The sequence below is a fragment of the Zootoca vivipara genome, chromosome 3, assembly GCF_965207765.1.
Source record: "Zootoca vivipara chromosome 3, rZooViv2.hap1.1, whole genome shotgun sequence".
NCBI classification, from domain to species: domain Eukaryota; kingdom Metazoa; phylum Chordata; class Lepidosauria; order Squamata; family Lacertidae; genus Zootoca; species Zootoca vivipara.
Window position 1 is genome coordinate 80,683,523 of NC_142586.1, and position 20,247 is coordinate 80,703,769.

The window sequence follows — 20,247 nt, forward strand, 5'->3', positions numbered from 1 at the left end:
TTATATAATTATTCAATTTCCTGCTTCTAATTGTCTCTGTTGTGCGTAGGTGCCCTTACTTTTGGCATTCACTGAGATCTTTAATCTAAGACTCTCATATGGAAGATGGATGTAGCCATCATGGTACCCCCAGATGTTTGTTTGACTCCATCTCCCATCAGCTTCAGCCAGCATGGCAAATGGTTACGGTTGATGGGAGTATTAGTCTAACAGCATCTGAAGGGCACCATATTGACTTCTCCTGATCTAGAGAGTCTCAGACATCTGCACTATTTTAAGCTGATTCATCCTTTAAAAACAAAACAAAACCCACATTCCAGCAACTTTTCTCCACACAATCCAGCAAGCTGTGTTTTCAGTTTCACTGAGTGGCAAGATGGGCCAAGTGGGAGGTGGAAATGGGGTGTCATAAAAATCCAAACAGGAATACAGTATGGTGCATGCGTGGCTTCTGGTTTTGATACTGCGGCTGGCTAGAAGATTTTAAAACATTTTCCTAATAAAAACTCCATATTTAATGCAACAAAACATTTTCCATTGGAAAGAATTCCTTCATGACCTTTTATGAGTTTTACATTTTTGATTGATTATTTAGATTCTATTGTCAAAACTCAGCTTCAGGCATCACTTGCCAGCTACCACATCACAGTGTTTGAAATCAAGCAAAGCTGAGGTTGTTTGTTGAAAGTCACTTGAATTTCCAGAGGTCAGCGGATTCTGTGTGAATCAGATGTCTTAATAATGAACTGTAAAAAAAAAAAAAACCCACCTCTCTTTCATTTCATCTCAAGCAGGACGGCTGGTATTTTCTGTAAATTTTTGTCAGTTAAAGTAGATGGTGGTATTTTTTTATTTTAGAAAGGAACATTGTTTTCCAAGACTGATTCTTGTATCAAAAAGCACATTAATGCATCGCTGTTGTAGCCTATTGTTTATGTTGTTGTTATTTATTCAGTTTATATATCAGCCCCACATATAATGCATTACAGTAGTTCATGCAAGAGAGTATGGAGAACTGAGACCAGGCTCTCCTGGTTTAGGAAAAGCCTTAGCTAGTTCATCAGCCTAACATGGGCATAAGCACTCCTAGCCACAGAAGGCTCTAGTGATGACTTGAAATCCCAGAGTACTCCCACACTTCAGAGGGAATGCAACTCCTCCCAGGGAAAGCTGTACATCTGATGAATGGATACAGGAGCCACCCACCCACAACACTTCCATCTTTTCAGAATTCAGCCATATTTTATTGACCTTCATCCCGTACATCACTGCTTTCAGACGACTGTCTAGCACTTTCAGAGCCTCTCCTTATCCTGGTGGAATGGAGATACAGAGTTGATTGTTTCCAACACACTGGGGACACCATGCTCCAAATCCCTGGATGGTGGCTCCCAATGGTTTCATATAGATGCTAAATAGCATAGGAGACAGAATGGACCCCACAACCCCAAAGCCATGGAGATGAGCAGCCATCTCCTTGTACTCCTGTAACACAGCACCTCCAACTCCCTCCTCCTTGAGCTGCTCCTTGAGCTATTCCATAAAAAGAAATGCCAGGCAATCTAGCAAAATCATAACTGAGTGTAGGGCAGTATATAAATTCGAAGAAGAAGAAGAAGAAGAAGAAGAAGAAGAAGAAGAAGAAGAAGAAGAAGAAGAAGAAGAAGAAGAAGAAGAAGAAGAAGAAGAAGAAGAAGAAGACAACCTGTATCTGGAGAGACGCAGGGGGAGTGCTGCCCTATTACTTCTAATTGACTTCCATGTGGCTGAATGGAAGGACAAGTGGGACAAAAGACACACATCATTTTTAAAACAAGGGCTGCATTTGCATATGGTGCTAAGCAAATGTAGGAAAGTGATGGCTCCCAAGGTGGTAATCACAGCCGCTTTGCTCTTCCTTGGTTCTTTCAGCTCAGTGTGGTCCAGCAGCTAAGCCAAAGTTTGGCTTAGCATGCCATCCACTCCTCCTTAATCACGAACTGCAGCCAAGATTTGTTTTTTGGCAACAGGTCACTGTTAAGGAGGGTTCAGATGATACACTAAGCCAAATTTTAGCTGGTGCACTACACTGAACTGCACTGAACCAAAATAAACCAGGACAGCTAGCTTTGGGAGATGTTTTGCAGCCACAAGGCCACATGGTACCACAGATCCTGTATGCATTCCCTAGCTGTCCTAGTTTGCTGGCACAGGGGTGGGATGTTACATTGGCACATAGGATCTGTGGGTTACACTTTAAATTTTTATGTAAGTCATGTGTGGTGTTTATGGATAAATAAATAGAACAAACACAACTTGCCCCAATTTCAGTTGTGAACTACAAGTGGATGCTAAGCAATTAACATTCTTGTTTCATTTTTGGTCGCCTGTAGTTTTCCATATGTGATTCAGAATGCAGTACAGTGGAATGCAGGGGCTCAGTCGGTAATTAGCCGATATATCTGCCGTCTACACCTTAAAAACATTTACCATTTTGGGGAAATTTCCCAAGAAAACCAGAACTGAATTGTGTATGAAAGAATCATTTGCCCTTCAAGGTTTAGTGTTTAAGAACATAAGAAGTGATTATGTTGGCTCAGAAGGAAACTTTCACACCTCTCAACCAGTAGGTCATAGGTTCAAGTCCTGTCTGGGAAAACTGGACTTGCGCCATATTGCAATCTTAGATTTATATATTGATGGGGCCTGATTTACTACTGGAACTTCATGTTTATTTCCATGAATATATTGAACATATGGTTACAGAGAACAGGGGAAACAGAGTATTTAGATCATTTCTGCTTTTACCAAAGAACATGCTGTTTTCTGTTTCTGTGCTATGCAGTTGGTTTTTAAATCAGAATTTTCTTGTACTCAGAGATGCAAGCAATGCACATTAAAAAAATTCCACATTGTGACTTTGGGTAAGGTTACTATTGTCTGTCTTTTTCCAAAATAGTTAGAATAACCTACTTTTGAAGCTGGCTTCAACTTTTTGTGTGCATTTCATTCTGGGGATATTTTGACAGTCTGCATTTTAAAGTTGTAGCAGTGGAAAACAAATCAATAACCTGAAGAAAATAATATCTGAAACTCTACAATTCCGTGAAAATATTATCAGGATGATTGATTTATGTGGGGATGAAGAGAAGGTAAAACTCCCAGCAATCATAAAAGAGATTTGGGGGTGGTGTGTGTTTCTGATTCATATTAAGACAAAACATACATTCATGTAAATAGTGAGTGAGAGATTGGCAGATGATTTAAACCATATAAATAATTGGAATGGGAGGTGCCATCTGACACACTTCTGAAGCTGCAACCTCCTGCCAGTGCCGTAGGCTGAAATGCTGGCACAAAATACTTGGGGTTAGGTTTCAAGTCTTCCTTCTAACACAGACTCGCAAGATATATCCAAACCTCCAAAAGATTATTAGTCATGGCTATCATATTCAACCAACAATGATCAAAATATGGACATGATTTTTCCATAGCATATGACACATATTTCCTTAGCTGTGAAGATGCCATAATTCCACAAGAGTGCAAAATGAGCTAGACTGAGGTACAAAATGCAGCTTCTTTAGAATCTCACCTTTTATTTTTAAATAATAATAATAATAATTCTCTCAATATTACATCATGTCTGCTTAGAGATAAGTAGGATTGAATTCAGCGGAGCTTACTCTCGGGTCTGTAGGGTTAGGATTATTATAGCCTTCATCCCTAGTGAGTAGGGCTTTGCTTATATAGCTATTTAAAAAATTATATAATGCCAGGTCGTTGTAGCCATACAAAAGTTACAACAACAATGAAAACATCAATAAATATCAGGGGGGTGGGGGAGAACAATAAGTACTGGATGGTTTAGAGAAAATTCACATTTCAAAGGCCTGTAAACAGAACACCATTTTTAGGCGATGACTACAAGAATGCTAGGATGATTCCTGCAAAGAGTTACACAGGGTAAGACCTGCTACACTAAAAGCTCAGTCCCTAGCAAAGGCCCCATCAGAGGATCTCCGAGATCAAAGTGGGACACTGTGGGCCCAATTTGTTTAAGGCTTTGTGAATTAACACAAGAACCTTGAACCTGGCCCAGTAACGAATTGACAACCTGTTTTGCTTTGTGGCTGCAAAGATTACAATCCTTACAGCTGAAAGGGTAACTTTAAAAGTGTATGAGCAATGCCTGCCAAAATCGCAGAAGCCAGAGCCCATGGTGGCAGACCTGTGTCTTAAACTTGGATTGTTGTGAAATGCCTATGAAGTGGTAGGTGATACTGTACATGAGAAATAGGTGGGAAGAGACTGTTGGAGCTGCCCACCACCCATGTGTTCAGTTCCGCTTCTTTCTCCGGCTGTCCCCCACCCCCCCCACCCCCAGTGTGACTGTGAAATTGGAAGTTGAGACAGTTCCTTGCATAGAGAAGGGGAGACTGAGTGGGAATACATTGCACAATCAGTTCCTAGGAGGTAGCGATTGGGTTCCAGCCTTCATTGTATGAGAAATTTCTCCATGGCTGTGTGGTTTGAGAGACTGTCTCTCAGCAGCATCTGCAAATTGGGCATAACATGGATAAGTGTGTATGTCTTTGGCAGGCATCCCCAAACTGCAGCCCTCCAGATGTTTCGGCCTACAACTCCCATGATCCCTAGCTAACAGGACCAGTGGTCAGGGATGATGGGAATTGTAGTCCAAAACATCTGGAAGGCCGAAGTTTGGGGATGCCTGGTCTTTGGCATCTTCAACAGAATCAAGTCACAGATTTAAAAGAAGAAGAAGAAGAAGAAGAAGAAGAAGAAGAGGGGAAGGGAAGGTGGAATTCTTTCTTTAGAACAGGGAAAGTTCCAGCTTCTGTGTCAGAAGCTGTGCATGTTTCATACTTTTGGGTTTTCATGAGAGCAAACTAGTTCCTTATGGACCACAAAAAGCAAATGGGAGAGCAATGCTAAGCATGTTTACTCAGAAGTAAATTCCCTCCCTGAGTTTAATGGGGCATATTATCTAGTTAGTGTGTTTAGCATTCATTAAGGCAGTTAAAACTGGGTTATTAAGGAATAGGTTTTAAAATATTTAAAACCGGGGGTTTTCTGCAAAGATAGCTACTGATTTTATACAGTAAAAGCCTTCTCACCAGAGAGATCTGGCCGAAAATGCATTTATTTCAACAGCTTTCCTAGCTACAATTACAACATGTTTCTCCAAGGCACGAGCTATGCTTTTCCAGAGTAGCGTTGATGCAAATAACATTTTAACAATCAGGTTTTTGTTAGCAAATGACTGGGAAAAATTGATTAAATTATGATTGGAGCAATTTCTCACTGCAGTTTAATAAGTATTTCTAGCAGCTCTGCAAGAGTTTCCTCCCCTTCTCTCCCCACATCATCCTCTCACTTTTATGTTTCATTGTTCAAGTTTCAGGAGGGACTAGCCAGCGCTGTTGACATCAGATTCCATCTCTTCCTGGATTCAGTTGTCACCAAGTGAAACAAAAGCAGGTGGTGCTTGGAAAAGGGAATCATAGATGCCTGAAGCCATTCGTCACTCTGACAGGGTTTATTTGCATCGCGTACAACGTGTCACTAAATCTGCTGGGCAGTAAATATGGTGGTAGCTTTCCAGAATGCTGTATAAAATGATATACTAGATTAGAAGGCCTCTAACACACCGCACAATGTAATTACCTTGATCCTCAACACATTTATTTTGGCTTATTTCCAAGTAAGCATGCTTAAGATCATAGGCCTGTCACATTCCGCACCAGCTGTGAAACCACATGGGGCAACTAGAACTAAGCCAAGTAAAAGTGTCTGTGCACTTGGTAGTTTGATAGTGTTTGCTGTGGGCACACCAGTGTTTCCTGCCATATTGTAGTTTGAGAGCCGGAAGAATGAAATGCCCCTTCTGTGGAAACACCATCTTTGATAAGATTTTGGGATTCTCGTTTGAAGCACGAATAACACACTCAATTTGGAGGCTGCGTGCTTCCTCTTTTCTTTCTTTTCTCCTTTCTTTCTTTTCTGGACTGCACATTTGACCAGTTCCTTTTGAAAATGGGGGTGCAAGAACTGCATTTGTCACCCTGGATCCAATAAAGAAGAAGCTGTGCTGGCTGGGGCTGATGGATGGCACATCTGGCCGGCACCAGCTTGGCAAAAGTTGACTGGGAGGAAAACTTTGCTTAAGGTTTTAGCTGTATTTGCTGACTAAAAGTTCCAAGCCGGATTTCTCCCCCACAGTCTCCTGCCTCTCAGAACTCCTAGATCAGATCCTCTCTGAGATCAGTAGCTCTGTTTCCTAGGGATGGGTAACACTGTCAGTTGTGGTTTATCTCAGTCTCTTGTTTTTCCAATCTTAAGTTCAGTTCTCCACATTTCCACATCAGTTTGTATTTTTTTTTTGTCATGTCCTCATGAAAATTCATCAGCATTTTAGTGTGGATTTCTTGTAGTGTACAGTACATATTTTTTCTACGTGATTTTGCCTGATATACACATATTTACAGATCTCCTCCTAATACAATAATGTGTTTTTGTATGTCCTTTTCAGTAATATATGAGTTTTAATGCAAATTTACCCTTAGTATCTGTATTTTCATATATATTACTTGGCTAGAGAGCTGTGCTACTAAATCTGGAGGGTGAGGATTTTGAAGGATGGCTGCATTTCAGTTCCCATATTGTCTCAGCAAGTGTGAATTATGTAGGTTCACCTTTCAATGCAAACAAAATCAAATTTTCCCTGATGTTTCCCTCACAGCCTCTAAAGCTCTAAAGTTCATTAGCCAGGGCAGACATATTCCATGGCACTATCACAGAAGCATAAACTTGGGAAGAATCGTGTTTCCCCTGGTACAAACTGTTAATGTTTGCATAGTACAGAAACTTTATAACTCTTCACCATAGGCTTGTAGGAAGGTGCTCTAAACAACAAAGATATATACTATTATTGGTAGGGGGGAATACATTATGCGGAGTCACTCTAAGGTTGACAAGTTAAAAGGTAAGAAGTTAGCAACATAACCTTTTGTCCCCCAAAATAAATTGTGTATATTATGGAGCTGGACTAAGAAGCAAGCCTTTAAAAATAAGGGATTACAGTACCTTAAAATATCAGGTAACACCTAGATATCATCTTAAATCTGGGGAAAGAAAAATGCTTATATTCCAATCCTATGCTTGTTTACTTTAAAACTCTTTCCTATGTAGTTCAGTATGGTTCCCCCCCCCCCCAGGTGTCCTTTCAACTGAACCAAAAGGGTGTTTTCACAAGTAATGATAAATATTACCTTTTACACTATTGGCTATTCTCTACGGTGAAAAGTAGAGAACGCATTTTAAGCAGCATAGAATTTAGATTGGAATTCCAGGTGCAGGACTAACAAAAGGCAACAAAAGAACAACTGCTGGATCTCTGGTCCAGCATCCTGTTACTACAGTAGCCAACCCGATGCCGATGAGAAGCTTGCAAGCAAGGCCTGAGCACAACAGCATCTTCCTCTCCTGCAGCTTCTAGCAAATGGTCTTCAGAAGCATACAGCCTCCAACTGTGGAGGTCTGAATTTGAATTCTTTATGAAATGGGCAAAGACAGGCAGGTCAGATGTTCCAGCCCGCTGCTTGAGGGAGGCAAAAGAGCAGCAAAAGAAGGAAACTGTTATTCCCACTTCAATCAGCGTTGAAATGTTTATATTCCATTAATTTTATTGGGATTATCCATTGCTTACATCACTGGATGGCATGTTCTTTCGGTCAGTAAGAAAACAGCAACAACAGCAAAATCAATCATAATTTGACCAGCCCCTGAGAAAGATGCAGACCAGTTGTGCAAACAGAAAATGATGCGGAGGGAAAACTCTTGTTTCACTGAAAATCATGCTCATTTCAAGGAACATCGATTCATCATAGGAAAGTACCAGTGTACTTGTCTCCTTTAGAACCAGAAATTATGAAATCATTTGTACTTGGCTTTCATGCATATACTTCCCTTCCAGCTTTCCTCTTGCACTGGCTGTTCTTACACTCAATAGTTATTTTGTTATATATGTAATTCTCTTGGTAAAAGTGTTTCATGCAAAAAACAACAACAACCCGTTTGGTTTATTATTATAGTGTTGGCTAGGTGATCATGCATGCATACCTAGTATAAAATAATGTACTGTATAGAAAAACTCTTCAAGATACCTTATGTACTAACCCACATACTGTAGTTAGCACATAGTGCCAAACCAAGTTTTTGTGTTGCAGGAACAAACTCAGTGTTTGTGCACTCCTCCATTACCCCCTTGTTTCACATTTTACACTTCATTATTTTCTTCCTGGTTAGTGGAAAACCATAACTTGCCATGACATTTGAACCAGCAAACTCTGTTTTCCATGTGCCCTGCAAACCAGGATTACAAATCAGTGTTCCCGGTCCAGATGTAATCGCACACTATGGTTTGCTACAAACCAGCAAACACACATAAACACATAAACACACACACACACACAAATTAACAAGAGGGAACATGCAAACCCTGGGTTTATTCCCATAACAACAAACCATGGTTTGGCGTTTCATGTGTTCTGATCCAATCTAATGTATTTCTATATTGTTGTTAATATATTCATTGTGTGAGACAGCAGAAGTAGGAGGCATAAAACAATGTTTCTCTGAACTTTGGTTAGGCATAAAGGTTCCTCTTCTAATGCAAAGCAACATATGGAGTATAATTGCTAGCATTTATAGCATTTATAATTGCTATACTGTAATTGCAAGCATTTATCCAGCATGTTCAAGTGTTCAAAGCACACCACATATTAGTGTAGCAACCATTCCAACAATTCTTAAGTCAGTTTTAGAGCCCTAGTGTTGGACATTGTGTGGCTTGCCTAAGGCCACACCCCCAATTAAATGCATAACAGAAAGAAGATTTGAAGAATGAACTTGGTGGCTCACAGCTTAGTGTCTTGGTGGCTGCAAAACAATTTCCTTCCGTGAAAAATGCAGGGCCATTCTCAGAACTGCACCAGCAATGTATATTACTTGTGCTTCACTTCTGATTGCCTAATTCTGTGACTTAAAAGGAGCCACACAAGGACAGCAGCCTTATCATGTGCGAGGAGCTGCTGAGGATCCCAAGACCACCAGTGTCCCTGCTTTTATTTTAATAGAAAGAGGTTTGCCTGACAAGTAGTTTCCAGAACCTTGATCATCCTGATTGCCCTCTTCCTCCAGCTTATCCTTCTTAAATTGTGGTGCCCAGAATTGGACACAGTATTCCAAGTGTGGTCTGACCAAGGCAGAATAGAGTGGTACTATTACTTCACTTGATCTGGACACTATACTTCTGTTGATGCAGCCTAGAATAGCATTAGCTTTTTTGCTGCTGCATTACACTGTTGACTCATGTTAAGCTTGTGATCCACCACTTGCTTAGTAGAAAATCCTATTAGGCTGCAGTGAAGCTTTAAGTCACGTTTCCTACCACCCTGGCTTGACCCCTCTCATTTTGAAATTCTTGATCTAGTAACAAAGATAGCAACCCTTTGCCAGCAATCTGGCTTTTGTCTTTCATGGGCCTTCAATCCCCAGTTTATGAAACAGAACAAGCCGGCCAGAATTAAGCAAGGTTCAGATGAGGTGATCAGAATGCCCTTTCTTAGCCTTGGAACTACTGAACAATGACACTGCTCATGATCGCTAAAGTTGAGTCATGGCAGCATTATATTTAAGCAATCTTCCAGGAAAGAAAGCAATATGTGGGCAACAGACTTAGGCTTTTCCAATTAAGTGTGATACACTAGCAAGAGAAAGAAGCATGGGATATCTTCATTAGGAATGCATTCCATTGTAACTCCTGTTATGCTTTGCTCACTTCCAGACGATTATGCCCAATTGTGCAACATTCCAGTGCCAGGATCTCGGAGGCCGTACGGGCAAGATGCATTGACTGACTTTGAGGAGGAACAGTATACTCCGGAAACTGATCCATACTTTGCGGAAGACCGTAAGCAACCTTTGCTCCCCAAAACTAAAAATTAGTAGCTTGAGTTCCTCCTGCTTATTCAGTAAATAAATACAATGGTAATGACAATAAACTTCTGTGTAGGTTTGAATGAGAAGCATAGGGGGTGGAGCCCTCACCTTCAAATCACTGTGGTTTGAAGGAGAAATGTGGACAGGGTGCCCAAAAGCCCTTTGTAAGCATCCCTGCATGAGGATATTTACAAAGGGCTTTTTGAAAGCCCTGTGCTTCACTTTGAAGTTCTTACAATCAGGGCTTCAAAGGGAAGCATCACATGACATCACAATGAAATCAGGTGTTTGACAAGAGAGCCCCACACACCTGTCAACCTTTGCCCACCAGGGATGGAGAAGATAAAGATCCGCTCCTCCAGCCAACAAAGGTTCCCCACCCTGGTGCAAGGGGAGGGGAAAGGAGTTAGCAAGCTGTAACGCGGGTGGCGCTGTGGGGTAAACCACTGAGCCTCTTGGGCTTGCCGATCGGAAGGTTGGTGGTTCAAATACCCATGACAGGGTGAGCTCCTGCTCCCGTTGTTCGGTCCTAGCTCCTGCCAACCTAGCAGTTCGAAAGCACGTCAGAGCGCAAGTAAATAAATAGGTACCGCTCCAATGAGAAGGTAAATGGCGTTTCTGTGCGCTGCTCTGGTTTTGCCAGAAGCGGCTTACTCATGCTGGCCACATGACCCAGAAAAACTGTCTGCGGACAAATGCTGGCTCCCTCGGCCTGTAAAATGAGATGAGCGCCGCAACCCCAGAGTCGTTCACAAATGGACTTACCTGTCAGGGGTCCGTTAAAGGTGAAGGGACCCCTGACCATTAGGTCCAGTCGCGGACGACTCTGGGGTTGCAGCGCTCATCTCGCTTTACTGGCCGAGGGAGCTGGCGTACAGATTCCAGGTCATGTGGCCAACATGACTAAGCCGCTTCTGGCGAACCAGAGCAGCACATGGAAACACCATTTACCTTCCCGTCACAGCAGTACCTATTTATCTACTTGCACTTTGACATGCTTTTGAACTGCTAGGTTGGCAGGAGCAGGGACTGAGCAATGGGAGCTCACCCCGTCGCGGGGATTCAAATCACTAACCTTCTGATCGGCAAGCCCTAGGCTCTGTGGTTTAACCCACAGCGCCACCCGCGTTACCTTTTACCTTTTTAAGCTGGCAGAGTCGGAGGCAGGCAGGGTTGGCAAGCAAAGCAGAGTGACGTGAGCAGGGGTAGCAGACTCCAGTAGATGCAGTAAAATATATTTGGACTCCGAGGATCCTTATTCTTTATCTTCCTCTGGGTAGATAGCACATGGCATGGTTCCTGCTTGATACTTGGGAGTCTGTTGACGCAGGCCTTCCGTGACGCAGTTCCTGTATGTGCACACTGCAAATCTTCAGTATCATGTGTGAATTAAGCAGTGATTAATAAAGTGGCTATTCCAGCTACGTTGTGCTTATCACTTCCCTGTTTCATTTAGTCTCTTTCCTGATAGTGTTTGGTTAAAATATATCGTATATCAAAAAGGGAAACAAAAGGGGGGGAAAATAACTCGGAGGAAGGCAAGAAAGTAGTTTCATAAGAAAGTGTTTCATATATTTCATTCCTTTCAGCAGAGGCCAGCCTAATGATTTCATCTCTGCTGAATGCTGAACAAACTCAGTTGACTTATGCAAAGTTGTATAAGGTCCAGCCATTTCCATTTCGTATGACTTTAATTAAACAGAGCAGCTCTCTGAGCTGAACTATAGCTAAATGGTAACATTGTTTAAAAAATTGCAAAACAGCGTGTACTGGAAACCATGGGAAGAAATGATGCCATAGTCACAGGGGTAAAAGGGGATATGTTGGGCAAAGAAACCCCATTATCTGCTGGTATTAGTTTGCTGTTTAAGTTGTAATGCTTTCCTTTAAGGTTTTCATTTGGATTGTGGGTTCATCTCAGTGTGTTAACCTCTGGGTGGCATAGATCAGTGTTTCAACACAGGTTCCACATTCAACCACTGCCATCTCTATTTTTTTAATCAGTAATAGGGATGAGGAAACAGACCCTGGAAAACCATTCCCAGTTAGAGTGGGTAGCCATGGGCTAGATACACCCAAGGCTCACTCTGAAGAGGGGAACTTCATACATCCAAGGCACAAATGAATGTGAATGGGTCTTTCTTCAGTTAAACAATAAGCTCTTTGTTTAAAAGGGGAGGACTTCTGCATGCATTGTATTATTATTTTTTAACATTTATTTATTTACAGCATTTTTTACTTTGCCATTCAACCAAAACAAAACCCGATTCTCAGAGCAGCCTACATGCAATCAATTAAAGTAATTGTTTCATCCAAGGCACCATTTCTGAAAGTTCTCATGATGACCAGCTGGATGGAAGCCGTTCAGGGGCAGGAGGAGCCCTGTGGAACTAGTCGAGCTAATGGCCTCGTCACAGTTGAGAGAGGGAGATCCTCATAGAGAGAGTCCTTCAGCAGGACTGGATTAGCTTTACCCAGTGCTAGTTCCTAAAGTAAAGATGTGCTGCAGCTTTCACATAAAAGATTCTTGTGTTTTGCCTCTAATTAATCTCAGTTTAGTCTTGGAGCTGCTTAGAATATAACAGAACCTTTATCTCTTAGACTAGTGGCAACTGAGGAATATATCTTGAGGGCATGACTATTTCCGTGTATCCCAAAGAACTTGGGCCTTCTTTTTTCTAGCAGCATGAGTCCACCATTCTGTTCACCATACCCAAAGGAGTCCTGTGGGCTGTATCCTGTGAGAGTACAGCACAACATAGGCAACAGGTTGTAGATGTGGAAAACTCAACACATGGCAATTGCTGAGATGCTTTGCACAGACTTGCTAGGGGTAGAATAGGACATGACACTTTCCATGAAAGTTTGCTGTAGTTTGTTGAGATGAAAACACCTCCAGTCATATTCATGTATACTTAAAAGGAAAGGTGCATTCACAGATATATTATTACCGTACTTGTTTATAGTACAGCAGAATGCAAACAGCCTTATATTTAGTTACAGGTAGGTAGCCGTGTTGGTCTGAGTCGAAGCAAAATAAAAAAATTCCTTCAGTAGCACCTTAAAGACCAACTAAGTTTATATTTTGGTATGAGCTTTCGTGTGCATGTGGTATCTGAAGAAGTGTGCATGCACACGAAAGCTCATACCAAAATATAGCCTTATATTTACTTCACTAATCTGTTGTATCCCCTTCATGGATCAATGCCTTGTCGTGGCGAAGGGGCTTGAATAACTCGGAGAAGCTATGAGCTATGCCATGCAGGGCCACCCAAGATGGACAGGTCATAGTGGAGAGTTTTGACTAAACGTGATCCACCTGGAGAAGGAACTGGCAAGCCACTCCAGTATCCCTGCCAAGAAAACTCCATGGACAAAGACAACAGGCATATAAAAGTTATGACGCTGGAAGATGAGCCCCTCAGGTCGGAAGGCGTCCAACATGCTACTGAGGAAGAGCGGAGGACAAGTACAAGTAGATTCAGAGCTGATGAAGCGGCTGGGCCAAAGCCGAAAGGATGCTCAGTTGCGGATATGCCTGGAAGCGAAAGGAAAGTCCGATGCTGTAAAGAAAAATATTGCATAGGAACCTGGAATGTAAGAACCATGAGTGGAGGTAAGCTGGATGTGGTCAAAAATGAGATGACAAGAATAAATATCGACATCCTGGGCATCAGTGAACTAAAATGGAAGGGAATGGGCGAATTCAGTTCGGGTGACTATCATATCTACTACTGTGGGCAAGAATCCTGTAGCAGAAATGGAGTGGCCCTCATAGTCAACAAAAGAGTGGCAAAAGCTGTAATGGGATGCAATCTCAAAAATGACAGAATGATCTCGATACGAATCCAAGGCAGACCTTTTAACATCACAGTAATCCAAGTTTATGCACCAACTACCGGTGCTGAAGAAAGTGAAATTGACCAATTCTATGAAGACCTACAACAACTTCTAGAAATGACACCAAAGAAGGATGTTCTTCTCATTACAGGGGATTGGAATGCTAAAGTAGGGAATCAAGAGATAAAAGGAACAACTGGCAAGTTTGGCCTTGGAGTTCAAAATGAAGCAGGGCAAAGGCTAATAGAGTTCTGTCAAGAGAACAAGCTGGTCATCACAAACACTCTCTTCCAACAACACAAGAGACGACTCTACACATGGATATCACCAAATGGGCAGCATCGAAATCAGATTGATTATATTCTCTGCAGCCAAAGATGGAGAAGCTCTATACAGTCAGCAAAAACAAGACCTGGAGCTGACTGTAACTCAGATCATCAGCTTCTTATAGCAAAATTCCAGCTTAAACTGAAGAAAGTAGGAAAAAGCACTGGGCCAGTAAGATACAATCTGAATCAAATCCCTTATGAATACACAGTGGAAGTGAGGAACAGGTTTAAGGATTTAGATTTGGTGGACAGAGTGCCTGAAGAACTATGGATGGAGGCTCGTAACATTATACAGGAGGCAGCAACGAAAACCATCCCAAGGAAAAGGAAATGCAAGAAAGCAAAATGGCTATCCAACGAGGCCTTACAAATAGCGGAGGAGAGGAGGCAAGCAAAATGCAAGGGAGATAGGGAAAGATACAGGAAACTGAATGCAGATTTCCAAAAAACAGCAAGGAGAGACAAGAGGGTCTTCTTAAATGAGCAATGCAAAGAAATAGAGGAAAACAATAGAATGGGGAAAACCAGAGATCTGTTCAAGAAAATTGGAGATATGAAAGGAACATTTCGTACAAAGATTACCATAATCAAGGACAAAAGTGGTAAGGACCTAACAGAAGCAGAAGACATCAAGAAGAGGTGGCAGGAATACACAGAGGAATTATACCAGAAAGATATGGAGGTCTCGTACACCCCAGGTAGTGTGGTTGCTGACCTTGAGCCAGACATCTTGGAGAGTGAAGTCAAATGGGCCTTAGAAAGCACTGCTAATAACAAGGCCAGTGGAAGTGATGATATTCCAGCTGAACTATTTAAAATTTTAAAAGATGATGCTGTTAAGGTGCTACACCCAATATGCCAGCAAGTTTGGAAAACTCAGCAATGGCCAGAGGATTGGAGAAGATCAGTCTACATCCCAATTCCAAAGAAGGGCAGTGCCAAAGAATGCTCCAACTACCGCACAATTGCGCTCATTTCACACGCTAGCAAGGTTATGCTTAAAATTCTACAAGGCAGGCTTAGGCAGTATGTGGACCGAGAACTCCCAGAAGTGCAAGCTGGATTTCGAAAGGGCAGAGGAACCAGAGACCAAATAGCAAACATGCGCTGGATTATGGAGAAAGCTAGAGAGTTCCAGAAAAACGTCTACTTCTGCTTCATTGACTATGCAAAAGCCTTCGACTGTGTCGACCACAGCAAACTATGGCAAGTTCTTAAAGAAATGGGAGTGCCTGATCACCTCATCTGTCTCCTGAGAAATCTCTATGTGGGACAAGAAGCTACAGTTAGAACTGGATATGGAACAACTGATTGGTTCAAAATTGGGAAAGGAGTACGACAAGGTTGTATATTGTCTCCCTGCTTATTTAACTTATATGCAGAATTCATCATGCGAAAGGCTGGACTAGATGAATCCCAAGCCGGAATTAAGATTGCCGGAAGAAATATCAACAACCTCAGATATGCAGATGACACAACCTTGATGGCAGAAAGCGAGGAGGAATTAAAGAACCTTTTAATGAGGGTGAAAGAGGAGAGCGCAAAATATGGTCTGAAGCTCAACATCAAAAAAACCAAGATCATGGCCACTGGTCCCATCACCTCCTGGCAAATAGAAGGGGAAGAAATGGAGGCAGTGAGAGATTTTACTTTCTTGGGCTCCTTGATCATTGCAGATGGTGACAGCAGTCACGAAATTAAAAGACGCCTGCTTCTTGGGAGAAAAGCAATGACAAACCTAGACAGCATCTTAAAAAGCAGAGACATCACCTTGCCGACAAAGGTCCGTATAGTTAAAGCTATGGTTTTCCCAGTAGTGATGTATGGAAGTGAGAGCTGGACCATAAAGAAGGCTGATCGTCGAAGAATTGATGCTTTTGAATTATGGTGCTGGAGGAGACTCTTGAGAGTCCCATGGACTGCTAGAAGATCAAACCTATCCATTCTTAAGGAAATCAGCCCTGAGTGCTCCCTGGAAGGACAGATCGTGAAGCTGAGGCTCCAATACTTTGGCCACCTCATGAGAAGAGAAGAATCCTTGGAAAAGACCCTGATGTTGGGAAAGATGGAGGGCACTAGGAGAAGGGGACGACAGAGGACGAGATGGTTGGACAGTGTTCTCGAAGCTACGAACATGAGTTTGACCAAACTGCGGGAGGCAGTGCAAGACAGGAGTGCCTGGCGTGCTATGGTCCATGGGGTCACGAAGAGTCGGACACGACTAAACGACTAAACAACAACAACAACAACAACAATCTGTTGTATATTTCTATAATGAGTTTTGTTCACGTTTCCAAACTGCTGTATCTCTCTTATTAGTTCAGGCTTATTGCCCAAAAAAATATCTGTGGTTGTTTAATAAGATTGGGTCCACAGCTGCTTAGACCACATTTGGGGAAAGAAAAGACTTCTCAAAAATTATCACTTTGTGGACTGCAAATTCCTCAGATGTTCTTTGTGCTTGACTGCCATCTGCAGGACTGTTCAGTTATTGCTTCTGGGAAATGTCTATCCTTTTCGTAAATTATGTTTAGGTTGTACCTACATATTACAAAGAAAATATGGTGCTGCAAAACCCCTGTTTCTCTTGTGGTTCCTTGAAATTGAAATTGACCTTGACCTTGAAGTGTGTCCAGATTTTTTAAATTATTTATTTACTTTTCTACTATGAGCTCCATGGAGCGCCTAATGAATGCAGTCCTGTCTTCTGCAAAACAGCAACAACAGCATCTTATTAACTTATTGGCACTTCAAACATTTGGGCTAGTTTATCTCTGTATGCCCTGAGCATAACATCACAGCCTGTGACTTTGTTCTGGAAGCTTTTCAAGCACTCATTGTAGGCTGAGAAAGGCTTTATTTAGGGTGGTAACACACTAGAGAAGGGGACGCGGGTGGCGCTGTGGTCCAAACCAGAGAGCCTAGGGCTTGCCGATCAGTAGGTCGGCGGTTCAAATCCCCGCAGCGGGGTGAGCTCCCTTTGCTTGGTCCCTGCTCCTGCCCACCTAGCAGTTCGAAAGCACATCCAATTGCAAGTAGATAAATAGGTACCGCTCCAGCGGGAAGATAAACAGCATTTACGTGCGCTGCTCTAGTTCGCCAGAAGTGGCTTAGTCATGCTGGCCACAAGACCCAGAAGCTGTCTGCGGACAAACACCAGCTCCCTCAGCCTATAGAGCAAGATGACGCCGTAACCCCAGAGTCATCCGCGACTGGACCTAACGGTCAGGGGTACCATTACACAATAGAGAACACCCTTTGGAGGTTGGTGCATTAAGACTCTACAGCTATTGAATGCCATCATTTCCTATGCTTTTGCTGTCCAGGTTTCCGGAACAGCTTTGAGGAGTTACAGGCAGAAGAATGTGGCATTCTGAATGGATGTGAAAATGGACGCTGCGTGAGGGTGCAGGAAGGATATACCTGTGACTGTTTTGATGGTTACCATTTGGACATGGCCAAAATGACATGTGTTGGTAAGTGGATGTCACATACAGGCCACTTGCAGAGTCTGCCAAATGATAAGCCGGCACTCTGATTTTGATGATCAGATTTGTTTTCGTGTTTAAGGGTTTCTGAATCCTACGCTTCAGCGGCACATTCCACTGGGAAGTTCTCCTGCATGTGCCCCATGGAAATGAGTGGGAGCTGTGCAAGAGATAAGCAATGGTGCAGCTCCTCTTGCGTTTCAATGGGACTTGCACTCAAGAGCTTCTTGGTGGATTGCGCCCTAAATGCAGGGGCTCTAAATTCCTGCATGGTTCACATGACTAGCAGAAGATGTGAAACAATCAGTGCAGAATGTGCAGCCCATGTAGTTGACTTCCCTTGGTGACTGTAAGAATTTACTGGAAAGAAGGTACCTGCCTCTTCCTACACTCCTAGGAGTGAAACGAAGTAGTGCCTAAGCAGGCATGCATAAAACAGTGGCCAGCCAGGCCCTTTTGTCTAATCAGTAAAATTTACCTGCCACAAGTGCTGCTGCATATGTATGTACACATGCTGTAACTTTAGGCTGTTAGTGGACAAATTAGGGTCTTTTTAATTATGTTCAACTTACATGACAGGTAGGACGTGAGTGGTGCTGTGGTCTAAACCACTGAGCCTAGGGCTTGCCGATAGCGGTTCGAATACCCGCAATAAGGTGAGCTCCTGTTGCTCAGTCCCTGCTCCTGCCAACCTAGCAGTTCGAAAGCATGCAGTGCAAGTAGATAAATAGGTACCACTCCGGCGGGAAGGTAAATGGCGTTTCCGTGCGCTGCTCTGGTTTTGCTAGAAGCAGCTTAGTCATGCTGGCCACATGACCCGGAAAAACTGTCTGCGGACAAACATCGGCTCCCTCAGCCAGTAAAGCGAGATGAGCACTGCAACCCCAGAGTCGTTCGCGACTGGACTTAACTGTCAGGGGTCCTTTACCTTTACCTTTTTACATGACAGGTAAAGTTTTACTTGTGTATTTGTCCTCTATTTGAACACCATTACCTTGCGTTGATGGAAAGATGATGTCGTGCACACAAACGTAGCCGCTTTTCTTGCTTTTCTTTGCACAAGATAGAAGACCGCAGACTGGACACTGAAAGTTCTCTTGTTAATCGCAGATTTGAATGCAGGGCTGCTGGGCAAGTCACAGAAAACTGCGCTTCCCTCAGTCTTTGACAGCATCGAATACCACACTATTTCTGACCTTGTTTGCTTTTCCTTCTAGATGTGAATGAATGCAACGAACTGAACAATAGGATGTCTCTCTGCAAGAATGCCAAGTGCATTAACACAGAAGGATCGTACAAGTGTTTGTGTCTCCCAGGCTACGTCCCATCGGACCAAGCCAATTACTGCACACCCCTGAACTCAGACACAGAGAGTGAACTGGAGTAAGAGAAGAAGAAGCTGCCATGTAACTTTAAGCCCATATACTCTGCACTGTAAAAAGAAAAGAAAAGAAGCGTATTTAACTTGAGTTAAGGACGCTCCTCATCCAGATGTTGGCTGTGTGTGGAAAACAAGCAATAAAACGTGTCTTCTTAAAAGTGAAAGGTGATGGTTCAATATACATCATCTTCACTAAAGCAACAGACCAAATGGACACATTTCCTTGTATGGAAGAAGCAATTAAGTATATAGTGTGTTCATAAATAAAATTCACAGGAAAAAGCAAAATATGCTGTTATTTTGAACAGAAGGGTGGTATTGTGTTGTTGTTGTTTTACTATTGCTTGGTTTATTTGTCATTTAACTAGTTGTGAAAATATTTTATAGGCCCGATTTTATTTAGCAGTTCTTTGCCTACTGTTCCTTTGGAAGCTTTCCCCTTTTGATCCAGTATTGCAATATAAGCAATTTTCTAACGGTTATACACAAAATAATGCTCGTCTTTGTCTGGAACATTGGCCAGTGACTTTTAAAATTACTATAAATGTCTGCCCTGTGGAGCAGACACTGTTTTTTAAAAAATAATGTACACTTCATGGAGATAAATCCATTGTATTCATTTTGTATTCCATGTGGCCTTTTACTGCACTTAACATGCCTTAGAACCTGCCTTGCCAAGTTTCAAAGCTGCTAGAGGACGACCATTGAATATCTTTTGTACTCTGTAACAAAAGATCTAAGCTCCTGTTTGTATTGTAATGTGTAAATTAAACACAGATCTTGTATTGGTTACCCTAACATATTAAAGCTGTATATTAAAACTCAATAAAATCTACAATTTTTTAGAAAAAATGAAGTATGTATTTGCTATAAGGTTTTCTGTTACTGCTTTGCGATTATTTTATTACAGCATTTTATTATAATGAAAATACCTGAGCTACTGTTCTTGACAGCGTTTTTTTTATTTTTTGGCCCATGACATTTCCCTGACCATGGCAACTGTTGCTACCACGTAGATCTATTTAGATGGAAGGTGTACTAATATTTTTCAGAAATATATATGATTCATTCTCCATAAGGAAAGCATGCCATTTCGCAGACTACTGCAAACTTCATCAATTTCAGGTGGACAGTTTTGTGTAAAATTTCATTTTATTCTTCTAGCCACTAAATCAGAGGAGCAGAGAGCCATTATTTCCACATGGGC

At 42.1% G+C, this 20,247-nt stretch overlaps 1 protein-coding gene across 7 annotated transcripts in view; it reads left to right on the forward strand.

The window, feature by feature from the left end:
* Window positions 1-19,892, forward strand: part of LTBP1 (latent transforming growth factor beta binding protein 1) — a 200,426-nt gene extending 180,534 nt beyond the window's left edge. For all 7 annotated transcript variants that reach the window (XM_035108252.3, XM_035108243.3, XM_035108244.3 and 4 more), the window contains 3 exons: window positions 9,848-9,973; window positions 17,498-17,647; window positions 18,877-19,892. In XM_035108252.3, coding sequence (XP_034964143.2) covers window positions 9,848-9,973; window positions 17,498-17,647; window positions 18,877-19,046 — 446 coding nt within the window. In that variant the 3' untranslated portion in view covers window positions 19,047-19,892. The remainder of the gene's footprint in view (window positions 1-9,847; window positions 9,974-17,497; window positions 17,648-18,876) is intronic.
* The last annotated feature ends 355 nt before the right edge of the window (window positions 19,893-20,247 follow it).